This window comes from Ochotona princeps, chromosome 14, assembly GCF_030435755.1.
Source record: "Ochotona princeps isolate mOchPri1 chromosome 14, mOchPri1.hap1, whole genome shotgun sequence".
NCBI lineage: Eukaryota > Metazoa > Chordata > Mammalia > Lagomorpha > Ochotonidae > Ochotona > Ochotona princeps.
Genome location: NC_080845.1, coordinates 6,977,475 through 6,993,247, shown reverse-complemented (window position 1 = coordinate 6,993,247; position 15,773 = coordinate 6,977,475). Strand labels below are relative to the sequence as shown.

Sequence of the window (15,773 nt, the reverse complement as noted above, 5' to 3'; positions counted from 1 at the left end):
GACAGTTCTCACCAGAGCCTAGGACACTTTATTTAAAAAACAAGAATATCATCATCATAGGCAAATAAAAATAGTTCTTAACCCCGTTAATACAACAGAAGGGATTTTACATTCAGACTAGATACAGGGAATGACAGACCCTCCTGCTTCCAAAGCTACAACTTTCAAGTGTCTTCTGCCACACGATTACGCCACAGGATACATAGCCCTTATTGATCAGAGGGATCCGAATACTCCTTCCAGGCTTACAAAGTTCAGTACATTCACTCTTTCTTCCCTTTACATGTCTAGCAATAAAAACTATTTTTTCCCATGCACAAGGCCATTCATTATTAACTGAAGAGCTATCAGGCAAAACAGAAAGGGCAGATCAGGAATGGACAGACTAGTATTGGCACATGCCCACAAGTGACAGACAAATGCAGTATATCATGACTTAAAAATAAACATCACATTACAGGGATAATGAAAACTACAACACAAAATGATCAGGAGTGTCAATCGGGAAGAGGAGGCAAAGGGTTACCGACTTTATTGGTACAACTTAAAAGCAGTGGAATGCAAGCACTTAAATACACAAGTTATGATTAACAGGGGAAAAAATACTGCAGGGAGGAAGCTACACCAAGACCACACCAAGTTCTCTGCATCATTATTTCCAGTGTTTCACAATTAGTAAAAATACACAGCTACATATCCCTGTAAGGTAAATAGAACGTTCCACCTGAATTATTACACTGGAGTCAGAGCGGTAACACATTAGCGTTACTGGCTCAACAAAAGTTCAAGTGTGTGCAGCAAATGCCTTCGCCACTTCTTTTATATAGTTATACAATTAAAAATTGTACAAAGAGCTGAATGGTTAGGGGAAAAAAATAAAATCAAAACACTATTGTGCTCATTCAAGAAAAGGAAACCCTGATAAAATATTATGTGCCAAGAAGCTTCAACTAGAAAGAATTTTTTTATTGCATTTTTAGGTGACCTAGAAGTTCTTATCCTGAAGGGGAACGGTTTTCAAAACCACCTGAACAGATGCTAAAGTGCTTTATTAATTGGCTGGCTTCACACGGATTTCCTGGAATGACAAAAATTATAGCAGTAAAGGGATACCAAGTTTTAACAAAATGGAACATTCCAACACCATTTATGACTGCTGTCATAAGAGATCCTGGAATATCTGTCCTCATGAAAGTGGACAGTTGCATATCAAGAACTGAGCATCACTACCCTTTTGGATATCCAAACCACTGACTCAAAGCCAAAACATGGTATCATAAACCTTTACAAAAAAAGGACAATTTGCTTCTTGCTACACTTTAAACAATCTGTTTCAGATTACAGTGTACAAATACAAGAGACCTGACTTTTCAACCTTTCCAGTTGCAGTTACAAAATGAACACTTTTTAAAAGTTATGGTCAAGTGTTACAGCAAGAGAATAATGACTCCTATTGAAAAGTACATAGATTTTAGTTAATGATACTCATGACAGGGTGTTAACCAGATCAATAGCATTCTACTCCACTGGTATCGAATGAACCATCAGCATGACAAGTATTAAATGCTGCTCTATAATTATAGAGCATATAACGAAAACATTAATATGGCAGTACGTTCTTTAGGCACACTTTAGTGATTTTTTTTTTTTAATAAATACTACTGAATTTCATTTGAAGTTTTAAACTCAAAACTCAAAGAGTCAGGAACTCTGATTAGGAAAAAAGAAGAGAGGTAAGTTAACAATGTAAAGTGGTTAAAATTTCTTAGACTTAACCTATCTGGATTTCAGATTATTTTATTAAAAAATACAAGGAATTTGAAAAAGATCATTACAATTATCTTAATATACAAAGTCATAAGCTGTAGCAGTTTTTAACCAAAATTTAAAAACACAACAAGGAGGGCAGCCCTTTAGACCAATTTATTTTATATCCATTAAAACGTCATCCAACAAAGGACAATGGAAGTTTACAGCTGGGGCAGAAATACATAACTGGAGGCTTCTGTAGTCCACCATGCCCACTGAGTTACAACTTTGCTGCTGAAATTTCTTAAAATTTCCCAAACAAAAACAAAAGGCTCAATGATACAAAATGAAGATTCTGGTGTAATTGTCAACTGGTTGTTTTAAAAATGGAAACACATCCTGTCCCCCAGACCAGTAAGTATGTAAGAGCTACATGCAGCAATGTGAGTATTAAGACACTTCTCAAGTCTTCTCAAATGAGTCCAAGGTGGGGATGTGATGGAGGGAAAATTGATAGAAAGACATTGCTATAGACACCATAACAAACAATAAATTCAGATAATTTAAAATAAAAAAAAAAGGCAAGAGGCAGCATTTCAGCAGCAAAGTGCTCAATAAAAAGTATGTTGTAGAGGGTAATACAAGAAAGTCAGGGTAAGGAGGGCAGAGAAGCGGGTCAGCAGGACAGGCGAAGGCCTCAAAGGAAGTACGGCGTCGTCGTTCTGGGAGGAATAACACGTTCTGAATCTGGAACTGCCCGGAATAACTTTGGTTCTCTTGTATTTACATCTTTGAAGACCATGATCGAAGCAATATTTCCACAGCGATAGCAGTAATTAGGAGCAGACCACACTGTTACCAGCTTCTCGTCAAACATAAACTTATAGCCTTCATGCACTAGTTGATGTGCTCTGCAGATGAGTTTTAAGTTGTTGATATGAACAAACTGCAATTCAGAAAGGCTCTGTTAAGTACTCACACAAGAGAACTCAGGAGAAAAGCTTCAGACGTTGGCCTCCAAAACACAACCATCACGTAAAGTACCAAATTCTGTTGCTATAGTTCTCATGATTTTACAATCTATTCTACAATTATCCGTATAATGTTGGTAAGTTCAGGCATAGCCACTTCCGCCTGCGGCAGTTACAGAGCTATGGAAACCACAGAGCCTCACAGAAGCTTCTGAAGAAAGGACTATCATGTATGAGAGTTTCATTTTTACACTCAACAGTAAGATATCGCTTTCCATGACTGAGGGTCTGGTATCTACAGTTCCTGAAACAATCTTCAAAGACATTATCCTCCTTCTGCAGCTTCAGCAAGCAGCGCCTGCGCCTGGCTAAGTAACACGCCCAGCACGCGGACGCCCTTCCTACACGCCCTCACCTGTCCTCACCCGAGTGCTGCAAGCCTCTCTGTACATGTATGTCTAGCTGGAACTGGCTGATCTTCAAAAAGTTACTGATCTTGCCCGCGCTACTGTGCTATTTAGCTGCAATATTTGAAATGAAAGGAACATTTATTTAATAGAAATCACCAATGGATACCAAAGTAGGTGAATGCACCATTTCCCCTCATTTAACCATGACGGAAAGATACAGGAATAAACTAGACTAGAAGTGGCATACCACAGCCACTGAGACGGAGTAAAGCCGGGCTACACCTCTGCTCTCTAGGGCCAACAACGTTCTTACACAGTCCACTAACAATTAGCAACCAGCAAACCGCTTCTCTAAAAATGTCAACTTTACCTCATTTGTGACCTTGGCTCCAAAAAGCCAACCTGCTCCTCGGGGACTGATTGCCCACGTATCCACATCTTCGGGGTCTGACCAGACCAGATCACAAAATGCTCCTTTGTGGGGAATTTCCTGATTCCGTTCAATAGTTCGAATCTGATCCAGTGTCTTGATATCAGGAGATAAACCACCGTGAACACATAGAATCTGCTCATCTATTAACTAGCAAAAGAGAACAACAGAATGGAATGTGTAATAAGCTGAGTCATACCTAAAATTCATCAATGAATGGCAAAGATATCAATATAACTGAAATGGCAATCAGAAGAGAACATGTATGCCACTGACAAGAACAGAGGTGAAGTTTTAAAAAGATTTATAAAGACCTACAGCTGCTACTGTGAGCATGTCGAAAACTTTGGTACAGTATCTCCAGGCATTAGCATTTCCATACTTGGTTTGGCACTCATCTGCGAAAGACACAGAAAAATTCTCATTAACAAAGTTCCGGATTTGCTAATACAAATAAATAATGCATTCAATTTCTGGACAATTATTATCACAAAATAGAACTGAACTTCAACTAGAATGGCAAAGATGACACACTTTGAGCTCGACTGGCCCTCTACGTAAAGAAGTAGACTGTGTGTGCACACATTACAGATAGTCTCGCCTTTCATTACAGAAATGGAAGCAGCTGAAATTATTGGCAAAAATGCTATCATGAGAAAGAGCTAAATTTCACACAACCTGAAATAAATGGTCTGGGCAGTTATCTTAATATTAGGAAATTCAATCAAATTGGTGAAATTATTTGATATGACTACATTAGAGCAGGATAATCAACTCAAATACATTTGGAGACTCGTAATTATGGGAGCATGAGTAATTTCTAGCTCAGCATTTCAAGCCTACGTTATCTCCTCTGAGATTCTCTGTAAATTGTCCAAGTAAACCCTTGGACTCGAACAGGTACACTCTCAGTCCTCACTGAGCGTAGCCTGCCAAGCAGCTCTGCATACACTCCCGGCTGAATGCTCTCACTGCTGTGTGTAGCTAACAGGGGACACATCTCTTCTTTCAATAAACACTATCAACATTTCTCTTCAATTTCTTCCTTAATAATCATCATCTGGGTAGGCTCTGGCGGACCAATTAGGGTGCTGCTTGGGGAGAAGGTGCTGCGGACAGCCAGCAAAGCTGCCACCCGGGCCGCCTGCATGCCACGTCAGCGTGCAGTTTAGCTCCTGGTTACTCTGCTTCCAATCAGCTTCTTCAGAGTGCTCTCACACTGTCTCTCTCGTGTGTGTGTACACACACCCCCGGGAATCTGGGGAATGAACCAGCAGAATAAAGAGTACTCTCACACTCACACTCATGTGTGTGTACTCACACCCCCGGGAATCCGGGAAATGAACCAGCAGAATAAAGAGTACTCTCACATTCATGTCACACACACACACACACACACATATATTTTAAAGATGAAGCATGGGATGCAGGCACCCTAGAACGAAGTGCCTACATTCGAATCTTGGCTCTGCCCCCAGCTTCCAGCCACCGCACACACGGGAAGCAAGAGGTCCTAATGGCTACAGGACGTGGCTTGCTCCCAGCTGCACAGAGCAGCCACTGATGCTAAGTTTCTGGCTTCTAGCTCAGCCTTACCTAGCCAGGCATTTAAGGAGTGCCCACAGGCAGCGGATCTCTCTCTTTCAAACAAATATATAGTAAGATCTGACATACCACAATACCTTCAATACAACTAAAAATATAGGAAGGGATATTAGGTTATCATCAAACCTCCTGATTTTCCAAAATTCATTTCTATATGAAGCAGGATCCCTGGTAGCTTGCCATGAGAGCTCTACTACCAAATGCAGCCTACACACACTAGGCATTTTTACTTTCACACAGCCAAAGCACACAGCAATTAGTAACTGCCCAATATATTCTTATCAGTGTAAAATAAAGATCCAAGAAAATACTTACATATGTATATTTCTGTTACTCTGAAATCAATCTAGTAAGTTCCACAACTAAAACCATGTCCTTCCTGAGGGGCTTTCTGGTTCCCCTTTAAATAAAACCCCTAGACAAAGACAGCTTTGACAACAAAGATAGTTTCAGTACTAGATCTGGTGTTAGTGCCACTGTCTCCCATCAAGATGTCTCAATGAGAACATGGTCCTTAGAGCCAGCCTCCTGGTACAGTAAGCTGAGTCACCATCTGTGATGCAGGCATCCCACGAGCACCAGCTGCAGTCTAACCACTGCCACATCTCAGACAGCAGCAGGAGACAGGCCAAACCACTGGGCCCCTGCGCTCACAGGTGTAACCTCAACAGAGCTCTAGGCATCTGCCTGGTCCAGCTCCAGTCACTGCAGCCAGCTACGGAGTGAACCAGCAGATGGAAGACATCTCTCTCCCTCTGCCTCTCCTCTATCTGCAATAACGAGTTTCAAATAAAATGAATAAATATTCCTTAAAAGTTTAAAATAAAATGTCCTCCATTCCTTTCCCTTTTGTCCTAAGATGGTGAATGCCCATCATGTATGTGTGTATGAATGTATACATTCCCGGGGCAGCTACTCCCTGCATCCCCCGTAACAGTGCCAGGTCCAATCCCAGCTATTCACTTGCTAACGGGTCTCAGAGGCAGCAGATGAAGCCTCACGTTTGTCCTTGCAACACACAGAGGCAAGATGGAGCACCTGCTGAAGCCCAGACCAGCTGAGCTTGTGAGGCGTTCTGGATAGTAAGCCACTAGATGGCAGACAATTTCTCTTACAGACTTCCAAATTAAAAAAAACATTTTTAAAAAATCATATCCGTATCCATACATAACATTAGTGTTGGGCCCGGCACAGTACTCTAGTGGTTAAGGTCCTCGCCTTGCATACGTTGGGATCCATACGGGTGCCAGCTCTAATCTCGGCGGCTCCACTTCCCATTCAGCTCTCTGGTTGTGGCTTGGGAAAGCAGTTAAGGACAGCCCAAAGCCTTGGGACCCTGCACCTGAGTGCGAGTCCTGGAGGAAGCTCCTGGCTCCTGGCTTCGGACTGGCTCAGCTCCAGCTGTTGCAGCTGCTTGGGGAGTGAACCATCAGACAGAAGATCTTCCTCTCTGTCTTCTCTCTGTGAATCTGACTTTGCAATAAAAATAAAATAAATCTAAAAAAAGAAAAAAATATCTACAGGGATGCTCTATAAAATAAACCATAAGAGATCCAGGAAAGTAAATAAACATCTAAACGTAAAGGAAGAAAAAACGAAACAGCATTGTACTAAAACAATTTTTAAAATTACCTTCAGCCCAGTGTGTAAGGTGTTCAGAAAACATAAATGAGTATCCCATTTAGACTGGGTCCTATCCCCAAAAATGTCTCATTATGTGTATGCAAACATTCCAAAATTCAAAAAAATCCTTAATCCAAAACACTTTAGGACTCAAGCAATTCAGATAAGGGCTACTCACAACCCATGGAACAGTGCACATAACACCAGTCACACAGACATTGTGCATGAGCGATAGTCTGTACATGACCTGTCAGCGTGTGCTGCCTAACCAGCTGCCGGCAGCAGTGGGCTGCGTCCGCGCTGACGGTCTGTAACATGCTAGCACCAGGACGTTATCCCCTGGGGAGACACTGCAGCAGTGGGCCGTCCGCGCTGACGGTCTGTAACATGCTAGCACCAGGACGTTATCCCCTGGGGAGACACTGCAGCAGTGGGCCGTCCGCGCTGACGGTCTGTAACATGCTAGCACCAGGACGTTATCCCCTGGGGAGACACTGCAGCATCTTCACTTGTACAGACATTTGCCAACAAAGCCTCAGCCTTGCTTTCACTGTACCAACACCACAGTATCTTATCCAAACTACTCTCAAAAATACATTACTCAAAATAATTACTCAAAAAATCAAAAGTAACTTGCAGAAAAGAGACAAATATTAGTCTTTTAATTTTACAATTATTTCTATCTCCTTCAAGAAACTTCTGAATCAAAATCTTTTCTCACTCCCAACCAAATAACTTTGATAGAAGCAGCGATTTTGCAGTGAGTTCTGCTCCTAACCGCTGAGACCACAGCAACTCAGAGACATCTGCATACATAAGAGAACATGTCTATCGGTCACTTCAACATAATTCCAGAACTGAGAGTTTTAGCACAGCAGGATAAGCTGACTCCTGCGGCTCCAGAATCCCACAGATACGGCACATGAGACTGGCACACACCTTTTTCAAAAAGAAAGTAAAATAGTATTTGGAATCAAGAAAAAAGCAGGAGGGCTTACCATAAAATCCATACACCTGTGTTATCTGTCTACTCTCATGGTTCCCTCGCAGGAGTGTAATACGGTCGGGCCACTTGGCCTTCAGTGCGAGAAGGTAAGTGAAGGTCTCCAAGCTATAGTAACCTCTGTCTACAAAATCACCCTGTAAGGTAAAAGTTTATACTTACAAGCAAGACAATATCCATAATACTCTCCAAAAATTATATCACTGTGCGCAAAATCCAAGAGGCAGAATAACAATAAAGTTATACATTGAATTATCTGGAAACTAGGTTAACCACAAATTCAACTGGAAGTAAATCAATTGTGTTTACACTTCAAGCGAGACCTACAGGAATGTACCGTACAATTCCCTGCAGGAAGTTCTCTGCAAACTCATTGTTTCCGAGGACAGAGTTGTGGTGAAGTGAGTAAAGTCGCTGCCTGCAATGCTGGTTCAAATCACAAATGCTTCTTTCCGGTCCAGCTCCCTGCTACCATGCCTGGGAAAGCAGCAGAGGACAGCCCAACTCTTGGGCCAGTGTACCCACATGCGAGACGCAGAGGAAGCTTCTGGCTCCTGTCTCTGTAACTCTGCCTCTCAAATAAACCAACTTTTTAGGGGGGAAAAACATTATTTCAATCCTGATTAACTGGTACAAGTAGATCATGAAGGTCATGTGTGAATCTAGTTATTTAATTTTAAATTATAAAACTTTATTTTAAACAGGTCCAGCGTGGTAGCCTACTGGCTAAAGTCCTTGCCTTGCACGCACGAGGATCCCATATGGGCACTGGTTCATGTCTCAGCAGCCCCATTTCCCATCCAGCTCCCTGCTTGTGGCCTGGGAAAGCAATGGAGGACAGCCCAAAGCCTTGGGACCCTGTGCTGTATAGGCAACCTGAAAGAGGCTCCTGGCTCCTGACTCTTGACTTTGGATCGGTACAGCTCCAGGTGTTGTGGCCATTCGGGGAGTGAAGCAGCGTGCGGAAGATCTTCCTCTCTGTATATCTGACTTTCCAATAAAAATAAATAAGCATTTAAACAAACACCACTTTAACTGAGGCTGGCACTGCGGTGCCATGGGTCACACCTCATCTTGGATACCAGCATCCCGAATCACTGGTTCAAGTGCCAGCTCTTCCCCTTGTGATCTGGCTCCTTGTCAATGGGCCTCGCGGGGCAGGCCCATGTGGAAGGTCTGGATGAAATTTTGCGCTGCAGGCTTCAGTCTGGTCCACTGTCTGACCATTGGAGCAGTGAGCCAGGACAGAAGATGTCTGTCTCCCCCTCTCTCTGCCTGTCTCCCCCTCTCTGTCACCCTGCCTTTCAAACATATACTACTAAAAAGTCATTTTTTTTTTAAAGATTTATTCATTTTATTACAGCCAGATATACAGAGAGGAAGAGAGACAGAGAGGAAGATCTTCTGTCCAATGATTCACTCCCCAAGTGAGCCACAACGGGCCGATGCGCGCCGATCCGAAGCCGGGAACCAGGAACCTCTTCCAGGTCTCCCACGAGGGTGCAGGGTCCCAATGCATTGGGCCGTCCTCAACTGCTTTCCCAGGCCACAGGCAGGGAGCTGGATGGGAAGTGGAACTGCCGGGATTAGAACTGGCGTCCATATGGGATCCCGGGGTGTTCAAGGCAAGGACTTTAGCCGCTAGGCCACGCCGCAGGGCCCTGGTTCACCATTCTTAATCATCGGACGGAAGATCTTCCTCTCTGTCTCTCCTCCTCTCTGTATATTTGGCTGTAATAAAATAAATAAATCTTTAAAAAAAAAAAGAATGGTGAACCAAACACTTTCAGAATGATTGATGATCATGGAGGGGACTGAAAACGTGCAACAGCAATACTACACTCATAAAGGAAAGTACAGGAACACCCACCTGAGCAGCACATCTATGTAAAAGGACTGCAAAATCTGGTGGAAAATGGTATTACACAGTAAGTTCAGGGGACTCGTGTTGTGGCATAGTAGCTTAAGCTGCCGCCTGCACCACCAACATCTCATGGACCAGTCCAACACCCGGCTTAAAGTTACTGGCCCCAGCTTTGGCGTGGCCAACCTTGGTTACTGCTGTGAACCAATGTATGGATGATCTCTCTGCACCTCCCTCCCTTTCTCTCCCTAACCCTGCTTCTACAGTAAATAAATTTTTAAAATATAAACAAGTTTATATACCAGTGTTGTGGCACAGCAACATCCCATATGGATGAAGCTTCGAGTCCCAGCTGCTCCACTTTCAATCCAGCTCCCTGCTAGTGCTCCTGGGAAGGCAGCAGAAAGTGGCCCAAGAACTTGGGCCCCAGCCACTCATCTGGGAGATCTGGTATGTCACTCCTGGCTCCCACCTTCAGCTTGACTCAGGCCAAGCCCTTGTGGCCATTTGGGCAATTAACCAGCAGATGGAAGATTTCTCTCTCTTGGGGCTGGCCCAATAGATCGATTGGTGAATTCTCCATCTGCAAGCACTGGCGGCCCACGTAGGTGCCGGCAGCTCATTTCCTGGCTGCTCCACTTCCGATCTAGTTTACTTCCTGTGGCCTGGGAAAGCAGCAGAGGACAGACCAAAGCCTTGGAACCCTGTATCTGCCTGGGAAACCCAGAAGTACTTCCAGGTTCCTGGCGTCAGATCGGCTCAGCTTGGGCCCTTGTGGCCACTTGGGGAGTGAATCAGTGAATGGAAGATCTGTTTCTCCTCTGTGTAAATACTCCTTTCCAATAAAAATAAATAAATCCCTAAAAAAACACAAAAGTCTCCGTCCGTCCCTTTCTGCCTTTCTTATTTACTGTCTTAGGACAGTAGGATAGGTATTAAACCCACTGGTTAAGAAATCTGCTACCAGAGTAAGGAGACCCAGCGCCTGCTCCCGACTGCTCAGTTGCCCTCCTGATGTCACGTGGTGGCCTACACTCACAGGGGACTTGGCTTTCCATTTCCCAGCTCGGGCCTGGCCCAGCCCGCTGCCAGTCATCGCAGGCATTAGCAACGACGGGACCACCATCTGCCTCCCTCTCTGCCTCTTCAGTATATGAACAATTTTTAAAGTTTATTTTGATGTAAAAGTACTTAAAGCTTGCAGGGGTTATTTTTTCTTGCAGATTTTTTATAATATGTATTTTTTTAAAGAAATTTTTTTTTAAAGATTTATTTATTTTTAACGAAGTCAGATATACAAAGAGGAGAGACAGAGAGGAATATCTTCCGTCCAATGATTCACTCTCCAAAAGACCACAACAGCCGGTGCTGCGCTGATCTGATGCCAGGAACCTGGAACCTCTTCCGGGTCTCCCACGCGGGTGCAGGGTCCCAAGGCTTTGGGCCGTCCTCAACTGCTTTCCCAGGCCACAAGCAGGGAGCTGGATGGGAAGTGGAGCTGCCGGGATTAGAACCGGCGCCCATATGGGATCCCAGGGCGTTCAAGGCAAGGACTTTAACTGCTGCTAGGCTACGGCACCGGGCCCTTCTTAAAGAAATTTTTTTAAGATCTATTTTATTTTTATTGGAAAGTCAGATATACAAACAGGAGACCGAGATGAAGATCTTCCTTCCATCCATTGATTCATTCCCCAAGCAGCCACAATGGCCAGAGCTCAGCCAATCTAAAACCAGGAGCCAGGAGCTTCTTCCGGGTCTCCCACATGGGTGCAGGATCCCAAGGCTTTGGGCCGTCCTCCCCGGCTGTCCTAGGCCACAAGCAGGGAGCTGGATGAGGAGCCTTCAGGATTAGAACCAGCACACATATGGGATCCTGGCATGTTCAAGGTGAAGACTTTAGTCACTACGCCACTGTGCCAGGACATCCTTAAATGTTTTAAAGTAATCTTACATTTGCATATATTCATGAATCCATAGATTAGTAGGAGATAAAAATGACTGCTTAAAATTTTTACAATCAATTTCAACTAGGGGGCACTGGCAAATTGAAGAAAAGTTATAAGCACTTTTTCATATTCCATATCACAATGAAATTACATGACTTACATGTAATAAATTCCTTTCATTTTCAATAAACATATGACATTCTGATGTTTACATACCATAAATATGTAGTTTGTGTCAGGAACCTGACCTCCAGTTCTGAATAGTTCACAAAGGTCATAAAACTATAAAAAAAAATGCAACATACATGGATTATAAATTCTGAAGCAAAATAATAAAGTTGAAACTGAACATATATAAACAATTAGCTAACTGATTAAGAGAACGCCAAATATTTATGTTTCTAAGAAGGAATAAAGTATAAGCCGAACTGCTAACAACAGTTTCCAAACCTATGAAAATAAACATGACTAACTAGCTCAGCAGCCTTCACCCACAGATCACCATCACAGGCTCCTCCTCTCCACCCTGTCATACACCTCTCCGCTGCCTCTGGAGAATTTGTGTAGCTTTTTCATATCACTTATTCAAACTCTAAGCATGTTAAACACCTCACCCTCATTAAGCATCCATTTTAATGATTCAAAAGTTAACAAATCAAGTAGAACAAGTATTTTTCTTTTTTCTTTTTATTTTTTAAAAGATTTATTTATTTTTATTGCAAAGTCAGATATACAGAGAGGAGAAGAGACAGAGGAAGATCTTTCATGCACTGGTTCACTCCCCAAGTGACCGCAACAGCTGGTGTTGAGCTGATCCGATGCCAAGAGCCAGGAGCTTCCTCCGGGTCTCCCACGCGGGTGCAGGGTCCCAAGGCTTTGGGCTGTTCTCAACTGCTTTCCCAGGCCACAAGCAGGGAGCTGGGTGGGAAGTGGAGCTGCCGGGATTAGAACCGGCGCCCATATGGGATCCCAAGGCCCTGCACCCGCATGGGAGACCCAGAAGAGGCTTCTGGCTCCTGGTTTCTGATCGGCTCAGCTCCAGCCGTTGTGGTCACTTGGGGAGTGAACCAGTGGACAGAAAATCTTTCTCTCTGTATCTCCTCCTCTATATATATCTATATCTGCCTTTCCAATAAAAAAATAAAATGAATCTTTTAAAAAAAATGAACCTTTACAAGAATAGTATACATACTAAAGGTACATATACCATGACCGCATAATTCTCGATTTTAGTTTTGTAGTTTGTAATTCATAAATCAAAAGGCCCCAGGGCCAACACCATGGCATAGTAGGTTGGGCGCCCACATCCGGTGGTGGCATCCCATTCACATGTCAGTTTGAAACCTGCTGCTGTACCTCGGAAAAGCAGTTAAAAAATGGCACAAGTCCCCAGGACCCTGCACCCACGTGAGAGGCCCAGAAGAGGACCCAGGCCTCTGGACTGGGACCAGTACAGCTCCAGACTTTGGGGCCATTTGGAGAGTGGACTAGAGATGAAGATCTGTCTCTACATCTTTCTCTGTCATCTCTGCCTTCAAGGATTTGGCGTGAAAGCTTAGTGGCTGAATCCCTGCCTTATATCCACCGGGATCCCTCATGGGCATTGGTTCCTGTTCCGGATGCTCAACTTCCCACCCAGCTCCCTGCTTGTGGCCTGGGAAAGCAGTGGAGGACGACCAAAGCCTTGAGACCCTGCACCCATATGGAAGATCCAGACGAGGCTTGCAGCCTCCTGGCTTTCAATCGGCTCAGTTAAGTTCAGGGAGTAAACAAACGGATGGAAGATTTTTCTTCTCCTTTTATTTTTTTAAGTTTCTCAACTTTATTTTCTTTTTTTAAAGCTTTATTTATCTTTACTGGAAAGACAGATTTACAGAGAGAAGGAAAGAGAGAAACTTCCTCCAGCATCAGGGGCTAGCATTAGGACACAGCAGGGTCAACAGCCACGTGCAACACCGGCACCTTCCAGAGCTCTGCTCCACGCGCCTGCTGCCGCACTAACAAGCCAGCCTCCTGGTAATCAGCCAGAAAAGCAGCAAGGCGGCCTCAAGGTTTGGACCCCGGCTACCCATGAAAACTACGGATGAAGCCCTTGGCTTCAGCCGGCCTAGGCCTGACTACTGCAACCATCTGGTGGGTCCATCAGCAGATGGAAGTTCTCTTTTTCCTCCCTCTGTCCATCCCTTTCAAGTGATAATAATAATCATTATGATAAATACTGAAAATACACATACGGTTCCAAGTTGACTAAGTATTTAGAATCTAAAGAAAGAAGTGCTCCTCCTATGCCTGCTTTGAAAATCTTATAAACAAACCCAACAGATGAAAGACTGAAAATTATTTTCATCTCATCTGTCAGCAATCTGCTGTGAAACCACGTACCAACAAGATCATTAGACTAAAGAGATGATATATTTTTAGCAATAAAAGAAATGAATAGAATGAATGAATGTGGGGAAGTGCCAAGAATCTCACACAGATCGTGACCACAAGAGGCAGCCCAAGAGTCTGTCTCCTACCGCCCACTCCCACCAGCCTACAGAACCAAATGCCACATTCCAGTCACTTTCCAAGTGTTCCTTCCACAAATTCAGGAATAACGTGACTCCTGCTATCATTCGCCAGAACGCGAAGCCATGAATCAAATCAAGTCCCAAGACTGAGGTAATCAATCCAACCATCAGCTGTTTGCTATCACCATTTTAAAATCTGCAACAGAAGGGGTGATACAAGCGGACTTTTTACCTGGCCATGTATGTCTCCACACACTGTTACTGGTGTTGATACTGGTTGAACATTTGACTCTTCCAAGAGGAGGTCACAAACATAGTCACATAGCCGCTGTAAGAAGGGAAACAAAATGCAAACATTATTACAACACTGAAACTAAGGAGCAAATGGATAATACACAATCACTAATACATTTTTGAAGTATTAACTTATTTTGAAAGAGTTACAGAGAAACAGGAAAAGACCTTCCATCTCTCCCCAGATGACCACAGCAGCCAAGGCAGGGCCAATGGAAGCCAGGATTTCCTTCAGGTCTCCCTGCGGGAAGGGCCCCAAACTTGGACTATAGTCCACTGCTTTTCCCAGGCCACGAGCAGGGCGCGGGACTGGAAGTGAAGCAACCCGACAGGAACTCAAATGATATGCAGGCAGACTTACCTGCTATATCACTTACCATGTGATTCAGTAATTACACTCTTGGTTATAAAAACCTACACTCAAGGGCCCAACACGATGGTTTAATGACCGATTCCTCACCTTGCAAGCGACAGGATCCCATGTGGGTGCCTCTATTTGCCTACTTGCCATCCAGCTCCCTACTTGTGGCCTAGGAAAGCAATAGGATGGCCCAAAGCCTTGGGACCCTTCAGCTACGCAGAAGAGGTTCCTGGCTCCTGGCTTCGGACTGCCTCAGACTCAGCTGCAGTGGCCATTTGGGGAGTGAGCCAGAGAATAGAGGATCTCTGTCTCTGCTTCTCTGTGTAAATCTTTTCTGCTTTTCCAATAAAAATTTAAAAATCTGAAAAAAACATCCTACATTCTCATAAAATCTGTACATAAACATTCATAAACAATTCAAAACTGATAAAAGCTGGATAGATGTCCTTGAATAAGCAAATGCTGAAACAAATCATGGTATACTGATACCATGGACTACTTTGCAATAAAAACAACCGCTGCCAGCAGCCCGTGATGGATCAACTGGCTAATTCCTTGCCTGTGACGCCAGCATCCATACGGGTGCCAGCTCCCAGGGCAGCTCCCTGCTTGCGGCCTGGGAAAGCAGCAGAGGGTTTCCAAAGCTATGAGTTCCTGCACCCACATGGGAGACCCAATAGCTCCTGGCTGCTGGCTCCTGGCGTCAGATCAGCCTAGCTCTGGCTGTTGTGGCCTTTTGGAGAATGAATCTATGTATGCAAGATCTTTTCTCTCTGTCCTTCTCTCTGTAAATTGGCCTTTCCAATAAAAATTACATTAAAAAATGTTCAGGGCCAGGCACGCAGTGGCTAAAAGTCCTCACCTTGAACGCACCAGCATCCCATGTGGGCACCGGTCCTAATCCTGGCGGCCCCACTTCCGTTCCAGCTCCCCGCCTGTGGCCTGGGAAACCAGTCAAGCACGGCCCAAACCCTTGGGACTCTGTACCCACGTGGGAGACCCAG

General features: G+C 44.0%; 1 protein-coding gene across 1 annotated transcript in view; it reads right to left on the bottom strand.

The window, feature by feature from the left end:
- Positions 1 to 15,773, bottom strand: part of PPP6C (protein phosphatase 6 catalytic subunit) — a 28,142-nt gene continuing 12,369 nt past the window's right edge. The window contains exons 2-7 of the mRNA XM_058672222.1: positions 14,347 to 14,442; positions 11,818 to 11,883; positions 7,787 to 7,928; positions 3,879 to 3,958; positions 3,501 to 3,710; positions 1 to 2,695 (exon numbers count right to left, since the gene is read on the bottom strand). Of these exons, the coding sequence (XP_058528205.1) occupies positions 2,447 to 2,695; positions 3,501 to 3,710; positions 3,879 to 3,958; positions 7,787 to 7,928; positions 11,818 to 11,883; positions 14,347 to 14,442 (843 nt within the window). The 3' untranslated portion in view covers positions 1 to 2,446. The remainder of the gene's footprint in view (positions 2,696 to 3,500; positions 3,711 to 3,878; positions 3,959 to 7,786; positions 7,929 to 11,817; positions 11,884 to 14,346; positions 14,443 to 15,773) is intronic.